Source organism: Camelus bactrianus, chromosome 16 (assembly GCF_048773025.1).
Source record: "Camelus bactrianus isolate YW-2024 breed Bactrian camel chromosome 16, ASM4877302v1, whole genome shotgun sequence".
Lineage (NCBI taxonomy): Eukaryota > Metazoa > Chordata > Mammalia > Artiodactyla > Camelidae > Camelus > Camelus bactrianus.
This window is the reverse complement of record NC_133554.1, coordinates 48855563-48872795: the sequence shown is the minus strand read 5'-3', so window position 1 is coordinate 48872795 and position 17233 is coordinate 48855563. Positions and strand designations below refer to the sequence as shown.

The following is a 17233-nucleotide window of genomic DNA, read 5'->3' as shown; positions in this document are numbered from 1 at the left end:
CTGAGTCTCCCAGACCAACAGCCCACAAATAACTGAATCCTCTGAAACACATAAGTGAGAAAAGAAATGGATTCTCCCCTTAGTCAAACCTTCAACTGATATCACAGCCCCAGCCCATACTTTGATTGCAGCTTTTTAAGTGAATCTGAGCCAGAAAACCCAACTAAGCTATGTTCATGAAATAATAATGTTTATTGTTGTAAGCTGCTAAGATTTGGGATAATTTGTTATGCAGCAATAGATAACAAATAACGATTTGGGTACCTGGAAGTGAGGTGCTGCCTAAAAATGCGGAAGTGTCTTTTGAACTAGGTATTAGAGTCTAGAAGGATTTTCAGTAGAGTGTAAGAGAAAGACAAAATTGACTTGAACAGGCTGTTCGTAGAAATCTGGAATTTGAGGACACTGTCAGTGAGGGCTCAAGAGGGACTGAGAAATCCTTTCTATATAGTGGTAGAAAGCCACACCATCATTTCAGTAACATGTAAAACAGAAAAATGTGCCAAATGAATTGGATAGGTGTTACAGCTGAGGAGATTTCCAAGGAAAGTATTTCTTGCTGCTTACAGTAGAAGTCAAGAGGAGAGTAATAAGTTAAGGACAATTAAAGAATAAAGAACCAAGACTTCATGGTTTTAAAAAATTCTCAGTCTCTCCAGATGGCAAAATATACTAAATTAAGAAGTAGTACCCAACCTAAGTTTGGGCACTGCCTAGAGATAAAGCCAAGACTATAAATCAAAAACCTTTCATTAAGGTAAAAAAGATCAAAAGTAGTACATCAGAGTACTATATATTCATGCATTGATATCTTTAAAAAGGGCATGTGCCTCTCAAACAATAAGGCTTCTGGAAAACTTAAGGACACTGTCCTTCATCTTCTGAGAAGCAACCCAAGGTAAAATGGACTTATCTTGAAGAGATTAGTATATGTGGCTTTTGTCTAATGGAGTGAACACACATGAGATGCACAGGAGGTCTATAAAGTTTTTGAGAAAATTGTATCAGAAAATCACTGCCCTTGGACTGAACAAGACAGAGTACAGAATGAAAAGGGCCACTGGACCCCTAAAATTCTTCTGAAAGGAGGCAGACTAAGAAAACTACTCACCTGCAAACACTACCCAACTGCAAACACATACTATCTTTCATGAATAAGTAAGGATAACTCAGAAGATGCAATCAAAGAGACCAAGTGACCAAGAGACATGGAATATTATCCCTCAGTCTTGAGCTTTAATTAAGGAACTTCCAACATTGGCCCACCTGGATTACAGAAATGCTATAGACTCCTCTGTACCTCCTATTATTCTCCTTTTTAGAAATGTCTGTAGTAATTATTGAACATTGGGTGTGTTGGTAGCAGGTAACTACTGGAATAGAATTTCTCCAAAGAAGATACACAAATGACCAGTGTGCACATGAAAAGATGCACAGCAACATTAGTCTTCAGGGAAATGCAAATTAAAACCACAATGAGATCCCACTGCATGCTCATTAAAATAGCCAAAATCTAAAACTCTGAGATGAAGATGTGAAGAAACTGAAACATTCTTACATGCTAATGGGGATGTGAAATGGTTCTGCCATTTTGGAAAATGGTTTGATAATTCCCTAAAAAACTTAAAAATACACTTATCACACAATTCACTGCTAGATATCCACAGAAAAGAAATGCATGTCCAAACAAAAATATCATATGAATGGCCATAGCAACACTATTCAGAATAGTTAAAAATTGGTAACAATCCAAATACCCAGTGATTGGTTAAGCAAATGTGATGTACGCATCAATGTTCAGTAATAAAAAAGAATGCCACATGAACTTCAAAAACAATATGCTAAGCAAAAGAACCAAATGCATAAGACTACACAGCTCATGATTCCACTCGCATGAAATTTCTAGAAAAGGTAAAACTATAGTGATAGAAAGCAGAGCACTACTTGCCTGGGGCTTGGAGTGTGATTTCCTATTATAAAGATATTAATTCTTCCCAAATTGAGTCTACAGACTCAATGTATACCTAGTCAAAATTTCAACAGGCGCATGTGTGAGTATGTGTTATAAAAACTGGCAAGATAACTCTAAAATTAATATGGGAAAGAACCAAAAAGAGACAAGGCAGGCTTAAAAGAGAAAGCCAGAGTGCATGCACTACACTACTAAAAATCAAAACTTATTTTAAAGTTACAGTGATTAAGGCAGTGTAGTATCAGTACATAGACAGACAAACAGACCAACAGAGGAAACATAGATCTAGAAACCTACACAAATAAGATTTTTCTGGTTTGTAATAACGGTGCCAACCACAGTAGTGGGGAAAGAATTTTTTTTAAGTGATACTGGATTGAATGGCTATTAGGTATGTTTGTAATAACGGTGCCAACCACAGTAGTGGGGAAAGAATTTTTTTTAAGTGATACTGGATTGAATGGCTATTAGCTATCCACAGGAGGGGGTGGGGGAACGACTCCTACCTCACTTCATACATGAAAATCAACTCCCAATGTAGCATATACCTAAATGAGAAAAGTAAAATAGGAAAGTTTCTAGAAGATGACACAGGCAAATATCCCCACAATACTGGAAGGCAAGGAAGCCTAAACAGGACACAAACCCACAAACAATATTAGAGATAACTGACTAAAAATAATTACATTATAATTTATAATGTTCAACAGAACATACCAGTGAATGTGGGAGAAGATATGTGCCATAAATATGTCAAAGAATTTGTATCCAGAATATATAAAGAACTGTGACAAATCAACAGAGAAAAAACTGACAAACCATTTTTTATTTTTGTGAACAAAGACAAATAGGAATTTCACAAAAGAAGCTATCCAGATGGCCAACAAGCATAGAAAAATGTGCTCAGTATCATTAGTCATGAGGGAAAATGCAAATTAAAAGACACATCCACTATACTAGATGGCTAAAACTAAAAGAAACTGACAAACCAAGTACTGGTAAAGATGAAGAGTCACAGACTTTGAAATCCTACTGGTGGAAATGTTAAATTGCTGTAACATTTTGGTAAACTCTTTGGCAGTATCTACTGTAATTATACTTCCAAGTCAACAGAGTGTACATATGTGCACTAAAAAAGATGTGTAAAAAACGTTCACAGAATTATTTGTAATAGTCAAAAGCTGGAAAAACTCCAAACATCCAACAACAGTAGAACGGGTATATAAATGTGATACATTCACACAGTAATAAAAAAAAAATGATCTGTTGCTAAATGCAGCAACATGGACCAATCTCACAACATAATGCTGAGCAAAAGAAGCTAGAAAAGAGTGAAAATACTTTATGAACCAAAAACTAAGCTATGGTGATATAATGCAGAATAGTGGTCACCTTTTGAAGGGATGATAAATGACTGGGAGGAAGCAAGAGAAAGGTTTCTGGAGAGCTGGTGATGTTCTCTATCTTGATCTAGAAGATGGTTATATAGATGTACTCCTTCTGCAAAACTTCATCAAGCATTACACTTAAGATTTGGGTGTCTTGATGCACACGTTACACACTGATTTTAAGAGTTTACCACAAAACAAAGAATGAACTACAGCTACATTTATTAACATGGATGAATCTGAAAAATACAGTGAGAAAGAAGTAAGCTTCAAAATTATATATACAGTATGATTTCACTTATATAAATTTCAAAAAAAAAAAGCAAGGAAATGATTCCCACAGAATACATGACAGTGGTCTTCCAGGAGAAGGGAAGAGGAGGCACTAGTGGAAGGCCTCCTGGAGTACTGGAATATGCCATTTCTTGGCTGGGTAAACAGTCTAGGGATATTTATTTTATAACTTTTTTTAAACTGTGTGCATTTTCATACACTTTTACATATATGCTACGTTTCATGGTTGTAAAACATTTTAAGAGTAATACAACTACTGCACAACTACTGCATTATAAATGATTAGAAAACTAAAATAAGAACTAACTTTAGATTTCATGTCTTTGCATTCATCTGCACAGCAGGTAATACTGTTGTATACCATCTGCAGAATAGTCTTCTTATGGTATTGCTAAATATCAACAAAAGGTAAAAATTATTAGCAACAATCAATACCGCAGTAAAGTATCAAATAACACTGAAAGAAAATGAAAATAACTTCCAATGATCCACAACATTTTTATTTTACTTTTTCAAAGGGAACTTTATTTAAAAAAAAAAAAACTAAATTTTTTAAAAATGAGAAGCTTGGCAAAACTAAAAACTGACCAGAGATTCATAAACATTTTAAGACTTCGTATTTTCCCATTTCCTACTTTAAAATAACACATTTGATTTTAAAATTAAAAATAAAAACCGTCTTTAAAAGTCACTTAAATCAATATTTATTAACATATCTCTGGCTTAACAGTATCAATAATCACTATTTTAATTCCCTATAATTAAGTGTTATGATTCACTTATATAAGCTTACTGTCATCCTTTTTTGTTTAAAAGGACAATCAAAACTAAAGTGTTCAATACTATGATCTCACAAAAAGAAATCTGCTTGTGAAATAAAAAGATACTTATTACAAAGCCCCACCCATTAAAAAATTTTTAAAGGAAAAAGTGACTAAATTTTTCAAAAATCAGACTCTATGACGGAAAAAAAAACCCTAACAGAAGTACAAGTCCATTATTTTCAAAGCTATTCCATCTCAGTTACAAATTATTGCCACTCGGCCTTGCCTTGGTAAACAGCTAAGAATGATATTTAATTAGTACATTAACATTGAAAATTAATGAGTAGCTAAGTAGTTTTATGTGTATGAAACGTACTGTTTCACTTAGGATCCTAAGAAACACTCTTCATTTATGTAGCAGTCTTATTTCTAAAGCTCAAGGCTAAATGTCTACCTAACAAGCACCCATCCTATCAAAAAGATCAAACTAACCATATCTGTACCATACTAAATGTTCTATCCAAAATAATGAAACAAAATAATGAAAAAGATCAATAATGAAACAAAATAATGAAAAAAATCAATTTTTCATTAATTTAAGAAAAATGATTAATTTTTCTTTCTACCAAAAAGATCTGTTAGGGAGAGCTCCTCTGAAACCTTACACTGACCAACAGAAAAACAATGGGATATTGATCATGGGTGATCTTCACTGAAGAAGGGAGACACCCACAAACTGCAAGTAAGCATGGCATAATGGTCTCACCCGTGGCAGAGGCTGTCTGTGTGCTCCAATGCCCAACTCCTAGTCCCCACCCCCACTCCCACCCCCACCCCCACCTAGACAGCAGCTCTCCATCTAGTAGGTCAGGTTTCATGATGGCCCAGCAGAAGACACAAGTCTAGAACTCCAAGCCCCTTCTGGTAGGCACTGATCACATATAGCTATCTGAATTAATTAAAATGTAAAATTCAACTCCTCAGTCACATTTCAAGTACTCAACAGTCATACGTGAACAGTGGCTACTACAGTGGACAGCACAGCCATAGGACATTTCCACCACTGCAGAGTGCTCTACTGTGCTGCCGGAGAATGTGTAATGGATGAATGGCATGAATACATGTAATGTACTGCTGCAAAATATATCTTTGCCCAATCAACAGGCAGTTCTTAAATAAAATGAATGTACTTTTTGTGAGTAACATTTAACGATGTTTTACTATGTGTAATCCTAACCATATTTATTTACACCAATGGACATAAAGAATCCCTGGGAAGGAAGGTAATACTCAGCTCCCCCATAAATTCATCCAACAATTTAGAAGCAGGGGCTGTTTATAGTGTTAGTGCCATTTACACATAAAAATGGAGTTCAACAAAGTAAAAAAATTCTATCTACTATAGTTGTTTGAGTATGTAGACTAAAAATTGAATCAATATTTTTAAAGAGAAAAATGTCTTTTCACATAGCACAGACTCAACCACAAGCACATTTTCATTATACTTGATCACCATCTGCTGGCAATGTTCTTAAACTGCACAAATGAAAGGCTAGCTATACTGGGAGACATTTTTAAAGGACTTACAGTCTCAGCTTTTTGCCACAATGCATTCCTGGAAAACCACATTAAAAAGAGGATCATTGTAAAGCAAATCATATTTTCCATAAGGGCAGGCCTATAATTAGAGTCTTCATTCCAAACTAAAATCTGGCATCAAATAACCCAGGGAAAGATCTCATTAAAGCAAGATGCAAAAATTACAGTCCTCTATGATCATTTAAAATAGGATAATTATTCTCCAAGTCCTTTCTTAAAGGTATGAACATATTTGTTATTTAGAGGACATCACATAAATTAAAAGATAAAAACTTTAATTTATACACATTAACCTAAATCTAATATGGCAGAGTAACAGTAATAATTCTGTCTGCTTGTTCTTAGAATTTTTTACATAATCTAGATGATGGTTCTTTATAAAGTGGCATCTGAAAAAATCTAAATGCCTTCTTTTTCACCAATGAATTCCTCTACAATAAGCAGAATTGTGTTTTTTCCACTGTAAAGCAGTGTTTAAGGTTGGGGTTGATTCAACATTACTCCTCTTTGCACTCTCCTAGCTCATAACTCTTCATCAAAGTTTCAAGTAAAAATAATAAGTAGTATTAAATCATTCTTTTTCATCTTTCTTTATCCCAGAACCTAACTGCACTTTAGTGATTAGCTATCAGACCAAATCATCCTTCACTGAAAAGTCATAAAAATAATTACAAGCCATTAAAAAGAAGCTTCAAAACTTATTTCACAGAACTGTAAGAGAATACATCCTATTATCTTTGTCTGTCTTTGGGATAATGCACACAAAAAAATACGTAACAATGACATGAACTAAAGTCTAATAGTACTTAGGCAGCTTCCAACACATGGTGTGATAAAATGTTAAAAAACAGGGCCAGCCACACTGTGTTCCTTCTGTCCTGGAAAAGGGGACTTGCTGAGTTACCTAAATTAAGATTGCTTCAAAGCCTCTTTTAAAATACTATTACCACTCTGTTCTGAGAGTGTGCAGGATTCTTACCTATAATCAGAATCTTTCTGCATAGCCATTAATTTCTTTTTCTTAGAAACACAAAATGATTTTTATTAATTGAAAATAATTAAAGACCAATGGATTTTAAAACAATAGCCTTTGGGAAGATAAGATTTAATTAGAGAAGCCAAAAAAAAACCAGTCAATCTAACAAGCAAACCCCGTATGAACTATTAAAATAACCATCACCACACAACAGCGGCCACTTTCACAGTGTTAGGTCCTGAGTCAAAGGCCCTACCTGCAGTGCTGCATCCTCACAGCTCTGAAGTCAGTACTACCCCTATCTCCATCTTACAAATGACAAAACTGCACTTCAGAAAAATTAAGTAACTTGCCTGAGGACACATGGTTGACAAGTGTCGGAAGGGGTATCTGAACACAGGCAAACTGCCTCCTTTCAGCTCAACCTAGAAATAACCAAGAACAAAGGCACCATCGCCCAAGATTGCTGATGCAGCTCAAGTAGACAAAAAAATGGATTAAAAAATACGGATTAAAATTTCCATATTTGTTGCATAAAGTACTCATGTCTACGTGGTATACTAGAAAGATCGCAGGGTCTGGAATCATAAAGACCTGTATTCCAACACTGACTCCATCACTGGGAAAGTTTACTGACCTTACTGAAGCTGTTAGCTCATTAACAATACAAAAGGCAATTATGTCAACCTCATAGAATTACAGAGAGGGTGAAATCAGGTAACTTATAAAAGGTTTCCAGAATAGTATCTAGCATACAGTAGGTGCTTCATAAGTGTACCACTTGCCTCATCTGGTTCCTGTTTTAACAAATTAGAAAAGCAAGTGGAATCCACAAACACTGAGAGCGTTTATTGGGAAATTTTCATTCTTCCGTTTAAATCTGTCTTTTGCTATATATAGTGTATTTATTAATGGGCATCACTAATATTAATGATGTGTATGCCCAGGCATTTTAATAAGATAGTATTTTGGAGGGCAACTTGACACTATCTATCAAAAAATAAGTGTGTGACTATCAAAAATAACAGACATATGTACAACAAAAAGTTTGAACTTTCCATAGCAGATTAATCCCACTCCCTAAAGGTAAAACAATTTTTCATATGTGGCACCCAGAAATAGTCCATGCATATGTGTACATATATATCCATATATCCTCTTTAAAATACACACACACATACACACAAATGGAAGCTTACTACACTCTGATGTACTTCTTTTGAACTTTACATATCATAGAGATCTTTCCATACCAGCCCATTTGTATCTTTGTTTACCTCTGCACAAGCTGTTGAACCTACTCATAATCCCACCAACAGTTCATCCATTAAATCTGTTAATGTGCCTAGCTACAGAAATAGCAGTTCCTTTTCTGGGAGTCAATAATAGCCCAAACACACACAAGTGCATAATGATATACGTACCAGGAAGTTAACTAAGGCTTTCTTTATAAAACTAAAGAATCAAAAACAACAGAGGCAGGTTAAGTTACAGTAAATCTACACTATGGATTATTATCTGCCAGTAAAAAGGTTACACAAGCTACACGACACAGGTTTAAGACAGAGTTAAGTGACAAAAAAACAATACACACAGTACAAGCCAATTTATACTCTTAATTACATATGCATGGCTATGTGTGTACTGGAGAATGACACACGCCAGACTGCTGATGTCTATTACCTCTCCTGAGGAAAGCTGAGTAAGAAGAACATGGAGAGAAGGACTTTGACTTTTTACTCTTCACAGTTCTACACTGAGATATTTATAAGCACGTATTGTATATAGATGGTGTAATTTTCTAAAATGAGGACAAAAATTGTATTTGTCATCTATTGCTGCATAACATCACCAAACTTAACAGCTTTATATATACACACATATATTTGCTCACGGTTTCTGTGAGTCAGAAGTTCAGGCACAGTGGAGCTGGGTCCTCTGCTTAGGGCCACACAAGGGCTGCAATCACTGTCTGACCAGAGGTGGGATCTCACCTGGAGGCTCAACTAGGGAAGAATCTGCTTCCCCTAGTTCTCACAGTTGTCAGGAGCATTCAGTTCCTTATGACAATAGGATTCGTGGCAGCTTGCTTCTTCAAAGCCAGCAAGGAAAAGACAGTAAGACTCTAGAGCCAGTCTGCTAGCAGGACAGAGTCTTATATATTGTGATATAACCATAGAAGTGACGTCCCATCACCACTGCCATTTTCTATTGTTTAGAAGCAACCCACAGGTCCTGCCCACTCTCAGGGGGAAGGGATTGTACAAGGCTATGAACACCCAGAACAGGAAATGGGGCCACCTGGAAGTCTGTCTACTACAACAAAAATTAAGGTCTTTACCAGCTCTCAATGGTAAGCATCTGAAAGACGACCAGGAAGTAATTTATACGGATATAGTTCATGGCTATAGAACTAAAATGCAATTAACCAAACCATACAGGGAGGAGATCTAAGTCTACGGGCTCATTAGTAACATTTTATAAAACCATGGTCCAAACTCAGGTATAACCCAAGTATTTCACCGTCAAGAAAAGAAGCAGATATTTGACATAAAAATACAATAACAGATCTCTAATAAAACGGCACTGCAATTTGTAAAGTGGTTTTTCTAAAATAAAACCAGGAGTAACAAAATAACCTTAAATCAAGAACCACGAAAAAGGAAAGTAAAGAATAAAACCAAGTCAGGACTAGTTGTGTTAAAACCGTCTGAAGGGAAATGCTAAGTTTACTAGTGTGGAATGGGTATTTGGTGAGGAAAAGCACAATGATGCGCCTGTTAGACTATGATCTCATACTACTTCTAACGTGTCTAGAACGAGACTACATACCGTACCCTACAGGAAGGATAAAGGTAAAGGAAAGGTGCCATCTCTATTGAATAGGGAGTCCTAACAAAGAGGCTTCAAAAGGACTCTGCACCTTTAATAATATAAAAAGGCTAGGACACAAACAGCATAATCTAAAATGCCATTAGAAATACTTCACATACAAAAAGGTCTGAGTAAAGCAGGATTTTATAAAGTGATCAAAAAAGAAACACTAAGGGGGGAAATCTTTTAAGATTAAAGAGGTTTTTCAAAGGACAAGTTGAAGTGGTTGTAAAATTTATGAGGCAGCATTAAACTTCAGTTCTAAGTAACAATAAATTATTCACTATAAAAACATACATGTGTCAAATATTATAAGCCTCTTAAACTTTTTAAAACAATTTCTTGCAGAACTGATTAGATGTATTAGGTCAACACTAGCAGATTCTAACTTTTTCACTAGCACAGTATGACCACTCGGAGTAAAGGAACAACTTTAGAAAAGAAATATTAAGACAGACCATCAATAGATTTCACCATCACTTCTGATCTGATCTCACACATTATGTATTTGGCCTTAAATCAGTGGTGCTGCCTTTAGCTAAAGTAAATGTTAGCTTCGTTTTTAAATGCCTTCATGTATGTAAAATTACAAGTATCGGTTAATTACTGTACATGCAAATTAAAATTTTAAAATAAATTGAATTGAATTACGAGAGGATAGCATATAAGAAAAGATACCCCGAGAAGTTTCATTTTTGCAGCCCTAACTGGCCTTAGCCTTAGTGAAATTCTAACACTTGACTAAGAAGATACTTGTCTTTTTCGGTTCCTGCTTTGTCTCTATGTTCCTCACGGTACGTGAAGGGCATCTCTACAGCCTATGTCCATACTTCTCTCCACTTCTAAAAGTTATCCTTCCCTCAACTTTTTCTAAAAGTTTTTTTTTTTTTAATCCTTCTGGTCCATTCTCTCTGCCACAATATACCTGTCTCAGAGGGGATTCGTACAGATTAAATGTGTGGCAGTGCCTAACAGCCCATTCACTCCTCCACGCGTGCGCTCACCAAGAAGAAAGACCCATGCAGCTCCTGACAGATTCCCGCCCAGTGCTCGGCACTGGGAATTCAGTGCCAACAGGAAAAAAAACAGTTCCTGCCTCATGAGAGTTACAGTCTAGCACAAAGGACTGATGTGAAACCTCTGCACATGTGATGAGTGCAACAAAGAAACACATAGCACTGTGGTGTGAATAAAAGGGTCACCCAAACAGACTGGGGTGCCAGGTAAGGCTGTTCTGAAGTTGTGAGATCTGAAGGACTGAGCAGGACTGAAGGACTGCTTGCGTTTTTCCATTAACTACTTACTACGTAACTGATAACTAATACCTCATGTTCGAGTCATTTGCATTAAAATGTCATTTTATTATAGCTGAGCAACAAAGAGAAATGTTATTTGTTAAAGCTGTGGAGGTTTTATGATGGTTTCATCATTCAGAAAAATCACTGAGTAATATTTGAAGAATACTCTCACTGTATTTTCTCAAACTTTATCCTCTGTTCTGATAAAGAAAAAGTCCCATTCACCTGGACTCCCTGGAGATCTCAAGTCTATTTCCTATCCTGCACCCCACTTTTATGCATACTAAACCTTTACAAATATCTCCACAACTACACACACCACTGTATTCAAATTAGCCCAGTACTTATCTCTCTTCCCTACTCCTCTAAAATGGAAAAACAAATACTTCATTTCCTCTTAACCCTGCTTTAAAAAACAGAAACAGAAACAAAAAAACCCTCAAGCTCATTAATAAATGCAATGATCTCAAACTCAGGGTCAGGAATTAGCAAGAAATAGTTAAGGCATGACACTTGAAAGGAGCAAAAAGTATTATTAGCTCCCACCTATGGCTGTCTTTGGGGAAGACTGCTAGGTCTCCACTTTTTAAAATAAGCCAGAAAATTAGATTTTTATACAAAATTCCCCAATTGTTAATTGTGACAACTGATTCAAAAATCTTTAGAGATACTGTGTAAGTCAAACAAAACAAATCTATTCACATGATTCATTCAGTCCAGGAAGATCACCAATTTTCAACCTCTGGTCTAAGCTCTTAGATGTAAGAAACTACTTCAGTTGACCTTCATTCTGTAAACTCCACACTCATTACACCCAGAAAGGAATCCAGTATTTAGTTGGACACTCTACAAATTTTTTGGCAAATGTCTGATGGATTTTGCATCTAAACCAAGAACTGGATTTTTCTTTGTATACAGACCAAAATCTCTTCACACCTCCATTTACTGCTATAAGGCTAACAAAAATTCCACAATTACAGCTCATCTACTTCTAAATCTCCTATGAATGCAAAAATAAGTATGTAACACCACCTGCTATGAACTCATGTATTCATTCATTCTTACTCTTCTGAAACATGTCCTTAATTGTATCACCTCTTCCTTTGTTGCCTTTCTGTATTAATCCATATTAATTTGTTTCCCCTTTCTAACAAAAAAAAAAATTCCTATGGACTGGACCTCTTGCTTTGTGTTCATTTATTCTTTTCCACCACAGTATCTGAGGTCTTAAAACATAACCAGACTACATCAACTATGAAGACATTTCAAATTACTAATAAGATTCCTATATTCCATTAAGGAACAGACCCAAAAAATTATAGTAGAAAAGAAAGATTACATCGTTAACCTAATCAAATTTCAAAAATTAAAACTACCAAGAGAAAAAATGGTGAGGAGTGAAGTATGAAGGAAAGTACACGTCAACTGACACTGTCCAATATTTTAACATTTCAGGGAACAATGCCAAAGACAAAATTCAAAATCTGATAAAAGTCCAATTTAAATCTATCCCTCCTAAAAGCCAAAAGTTATAATACAACAGTATTTAGAAAACTTAGTTTACTTTCATTTGTACTAAAAATCCTATTTAAGCTTAGTACTCTAATAAGAAAGCGCAGTTTAATGGGGTTTATGTTTGCATTTACTGTTTTATTAAATCAAAACAAATCTTGTTCAATGAGGGGGAAAAGGAGAGAAATTCAAGCATAAGCTTCAAGGTGGATATGCAGGACGTTATATTTTGCTAAAGTCACTGATAATGTTCCTAATTCATGTTTGTCATAAAGGAAAACAGAGAATTGTGTTATTTTAAGGTTTTCAGGCAACAGTTCCCAAGCAATGGAATAGATACAAATATTTAACAGGTATCCAAAAAGTAGCAAAATACATGATATAATCTTGAATATACAATAAATGGAAAAGCAAAACTGTTATTTTACCTACCCAACATTCCTTCATAGTCCTCAACCTTAACAAAAATATAAAGTAAACCAACAACTTACCATAAAAAAAAAATAAGGAAAAATGGAATCTATGAACTAGTTTCAAAGATAGGCTAAATGATGAAAGATGAAACCCATCCAAAATTCCCAGTTCATAGCATACCTGTGGACATCAGTCGGTGACTGCATCAAAGAGTAATCTTCTCCAGAAGAAAGCTTCCACGATTCATTTGACTTGTGCTCACTTGTCCCCAGCTCACCCATTACCCAATCTGGTAATGTTTCTGGGCTTGAACTTTTTGCTTGTGCTGGATTTGGTTCATCAAAATAGATGGACTGATTTTTAAAAATTAGAAAAATTATTCTTTCAAAATGCACTACAATGAAATAATCAGTTAAGATTTCCATTCAGTTTCAAGTTTGGTAACAACCTTTCAAATACTCAACTTAAATTCAATTATATAAAAATATATAAACATGTAGCATTCAGTGAAATATTAAAACACATAAAATGGGTTTACATTTTATTTAGCGCTGTATGAGAAATCTGATAAATGATAAAATTACATAACAGATAAATCTGATAATAATTATTTATATTGTAAAAGGAATATTAGCCTTATGAAAAGTTCTTTTTAAATCATGTGCTCTCCTACTTCCTTCTGTTATCATTAACCACTCTGTGCGCACACACACACACACACACAATCAGTAGGCAGAGAAATCATAATCAATAAAAATCAGAGATAAAAATGAGGGGGTGGGTGCAGGGTGAAGCTTAGTGATAGAGCACATGCTTGTCATCCACGAGGTACTGGGTTCAATTCCCAGTACCTCTGTTAAGGAAAAAGAAAAAAAAGGAAGAAAAAATAAAAATGAGGAATCTCTTCATAATTTGGAACAACAGAGTTGAAGACCTGGAATTTAGTTAAGGCCATGCCATAAACTAGCTGAAAAATTCAAGACTTACACATTATTATTTGTAAAATAAAGCCCTTCCCTATGATTCCATGAAATGAGTGTGAATGGGAAAACGTGGTACAATATACTCATATTTCAACATCTGAATGTGTTTCAGAAAATGTTCTTCCTTCAGTCATTAAGAAGAATGACTTTAGCCCATTTATTTCTCTTCAAGTGAGCTGGGCTTCATGACACATTTCTGAATAAAATTCTGCATTAATTCTGCATTAACTATAACTCTCCCCATCCTATTCAAAAGCCCTCAAGAGGCTGTTCTCTAGGGAGGGCTGACACATGGCCTTCTATCCCAAGTCAAACATGCATAACAATTGCTTTTTAAATGAGATAGTCACTCCAATGTAAAATCAATTATCAATTCAAGTAACTACTATCCCAAAGACTACTGATCTTAAGCAAAAGTATGGCCCAACTTTAACATACAATTGGTGACAACATAAAAACTTTTGGCACTCTGCTGTAGGTAATAGAAATTATTATCCAGTGTGCAGCATTCCTCCTGACTGAATGTTGAATTAACTGATAAAATACAGTAAAATCTTAAATGCACTGCATAAGAATTTTGCGGTTTATTTTTTTAAGTAAATATATACCTAACAGCAATATATTTAAGTAAATATATACCTAGTACTCCAGTTAGATTTCTTAAGTATTCAAAAACCATACAAACTAAGACATATTTCACAGTTACAAGGCCTAAGGTAGTGACAATTCATCACCCAAGCATAATTATAACTGCCTTTGTAACAAAGCTGAATTTGACAATGAAATCAAATGAAGTATAGGAAATAACATCTAAACTCCAACTTATTATTGTCATTTTACTAGAGTAGAAAGGAACTTTGGAAGTCACTCAATTCAACCTCTCGTCTACATTAAATAATGCATATAAATAGCTTAATAAACTAGAACTTACTGATATACATGAATTGTTATTAATGTAATACAGTGAAAACTAGTGGGAAATTAAGGCTCCGTATTTAAAAATTCATTTTTAGATTTTTAGAAATATTGTAGAATACTGCGGGATGACTAAATCAATTGAGTATAGTCCCCTCAGAGCCCAATAGCTGATTTCTTCTGCTCAAGGTGGGAAAAAACTGAATCAGAGAGCAAAAAATAGTTTTAACTAACATATTATCTAGGACTTGTAACTTAATAATAGGACCATTCCCAAATGGGATGATAAATTGACACTTTTAGGGAAACAAACTAATACATCTTTTGGTCAATGGCACCTACCATGTATGACGGTAAAGTTTTTAGTGTCCCTGGTTCGGGTCGGTGTGTGAAAGGGCCTTCCAGCACCCCTCGCTTGAGCATGTGCAGTAACAGCTTTGCATACAAGTTTCGGTTCTTCCTGCCCATTATGCCTGCACCCGTTCCTGAAGGCTCACACAGTTTTCTGATCCAAAGGGCACACCTCTGCCGCTCTACAAATATATAAGAGCTATTAGGGACTTGATCTTTCAGAAAATGAAAAATTATTAAAGACCCATAAAACATCTGCTTTTGTCTAAAGCAGGGGCTGGCAAATTTTTTCTATAAAGTGCCAGACAGTAAATATTTTAGATTTTGCAGACCATGCAATTTTTGGCACAACTACTCAACTGTGCCACTGCAGCAAGAAAGCTGCCACACACCACATGTAATCAAATGGTTATGGATGTTTTCTAACAAAACTTCACAAAAAAGGCAGCAGCCTAGATGTGGTCCTGGGGATACAGTTTGCCAATCTCTGGTCTAGTGTTTAACTTTATCAGTTAACTAGTAATAAAATATCAGGATTATTATCAAATAAATTTCTGAGACAAAAATGTTGATGTAAAATCATCTCTAAAATAATTTTAGTTGTACTGAAAAATCTTTCTATAATTCTAATCACACAAACCAAAAGAGAGGTAAAATGCAATCTTATTTACTTAAGTATTTTAAACTTAATCTAAAATTAAATCTCAAAAGTTTTATATATTAAAGCGGATAATTTTCAGGGATTTGTGGTTGATTTATTTAAGGTTTCCTTTTAACCTCTCAAAATAATTGAGGGTTATATATTTACATGCAATTTTGCAAAATATTCCTTTAAAAACTACCTTAAAAATATAGCCCAGTTGAATCCATATATGATGACCTACTGACTATCTTACCTTGCCATGACACAGAATTGTTTTTAGGTCTTATGAAAACTATTCTGACAATAATCTTTTATCACTCTAACTCAATATGAGGATTATATATCTAACACAAATCACAAATCTGCGTTAATTTCTTAGTTTCTAAAGGTCATATTCATTTACTGTTTTACCTACAAAATTCACTGGGGCGGATTTACTACTTTGCTCACACTGGATTTATCACTACAGAACTCTGAAAAGCTTCTGTATTTTCAGCTTTGAAAATCATATAATCACAAAATAAACTTCTTGAAATATTGGGCACACTCTGTGCAAAAAGAAAATACAAAGTAAAACTGATAAACTTAAGTAAAGTTTTTCAAACTATGTATTTTATTAGCCCTACAGCAAGCTGAAATCTATACAATATTCAAATGAACAGAACTTAGTACAACAACTTGGCTAATGAAAAAAATCATCCCTCTATCTAAAATATTGAGGAAAACCCATTATCAAAAATAGAACTTAGCTATAAGAAGACGTAAGTTATTATGAATGTTCAGGTTCTTGACTGGGATGTGAGCATTCATTATGAAATTAAATAAAAGAGGGCCAGGGATGTACCAATACATACTGACAATGAGTCATGAACCAAAGATTACAATCAATCCAATTCTATGTACCCCAAACCCGTTTTTAAAAGAAGATGAAATATGAGGATAGTTTGATTTAAAGTACATTTATAATGAGATATTTAGTACACATTTATCCTGATCAGCAGATCTAGGACAAGAAGGAAAAAAGGTAATGAATATCAGAAGAGGATACAGTGTAGAAGTGTCATTAAATACTAATTCAACTAATTGTGAATGTGCCACAGGACGTGAAGTATTCATTCTGAAGAACAGCAGAGGAAGAAAGAAGAAGTTACCATCCGACAAGGCAAGAGACGGGGGTAGAAGAGGCAGGAAGGGAAGACCACACCAAGCCACCCTGGACTTGCGCAGCTGCAAGCCCTGGTAGGATGCGT

General features: G+C 35.0%; 1 protein-coding gene across 9 annotated transcripts in view; it reads right to left on the bottom strand.

Moving 5' to 3' along the window:
- CEP112 (centrosomal protein 112) overlaps positions 1-17233 on the bottom strand; it is a 381720-nt gene that overhangs the window by 348547 nt on the left and 15940 nt on the right. For 8 of the 9 annotated variants that reach the window (XR_012499617.1, XR_012499618.1, XM_074343512.1 and 5 more), the window contains 2 exons: positions 15332-15522; positions 13272-13444 (listed from right to left, as the gene is read on the bottom strand). Coding sequence is in view for 6 of the 9 variants with exons in the window: in XM_074343512.1 (XP_074199613.1) it covers positions 13272-13444; positions 15332-15522 (364 nt within the window). In the remaining 3 variants the exon portion in view is untranslated. Of the gene's footprint in view, positions 1-3961; positions 3981-13271; positions 13445-15331; positions 15523-17233 lie in introns of those variants that run through there. The other variant, XM_074343517.1, reaches the window with a different exon arrangement.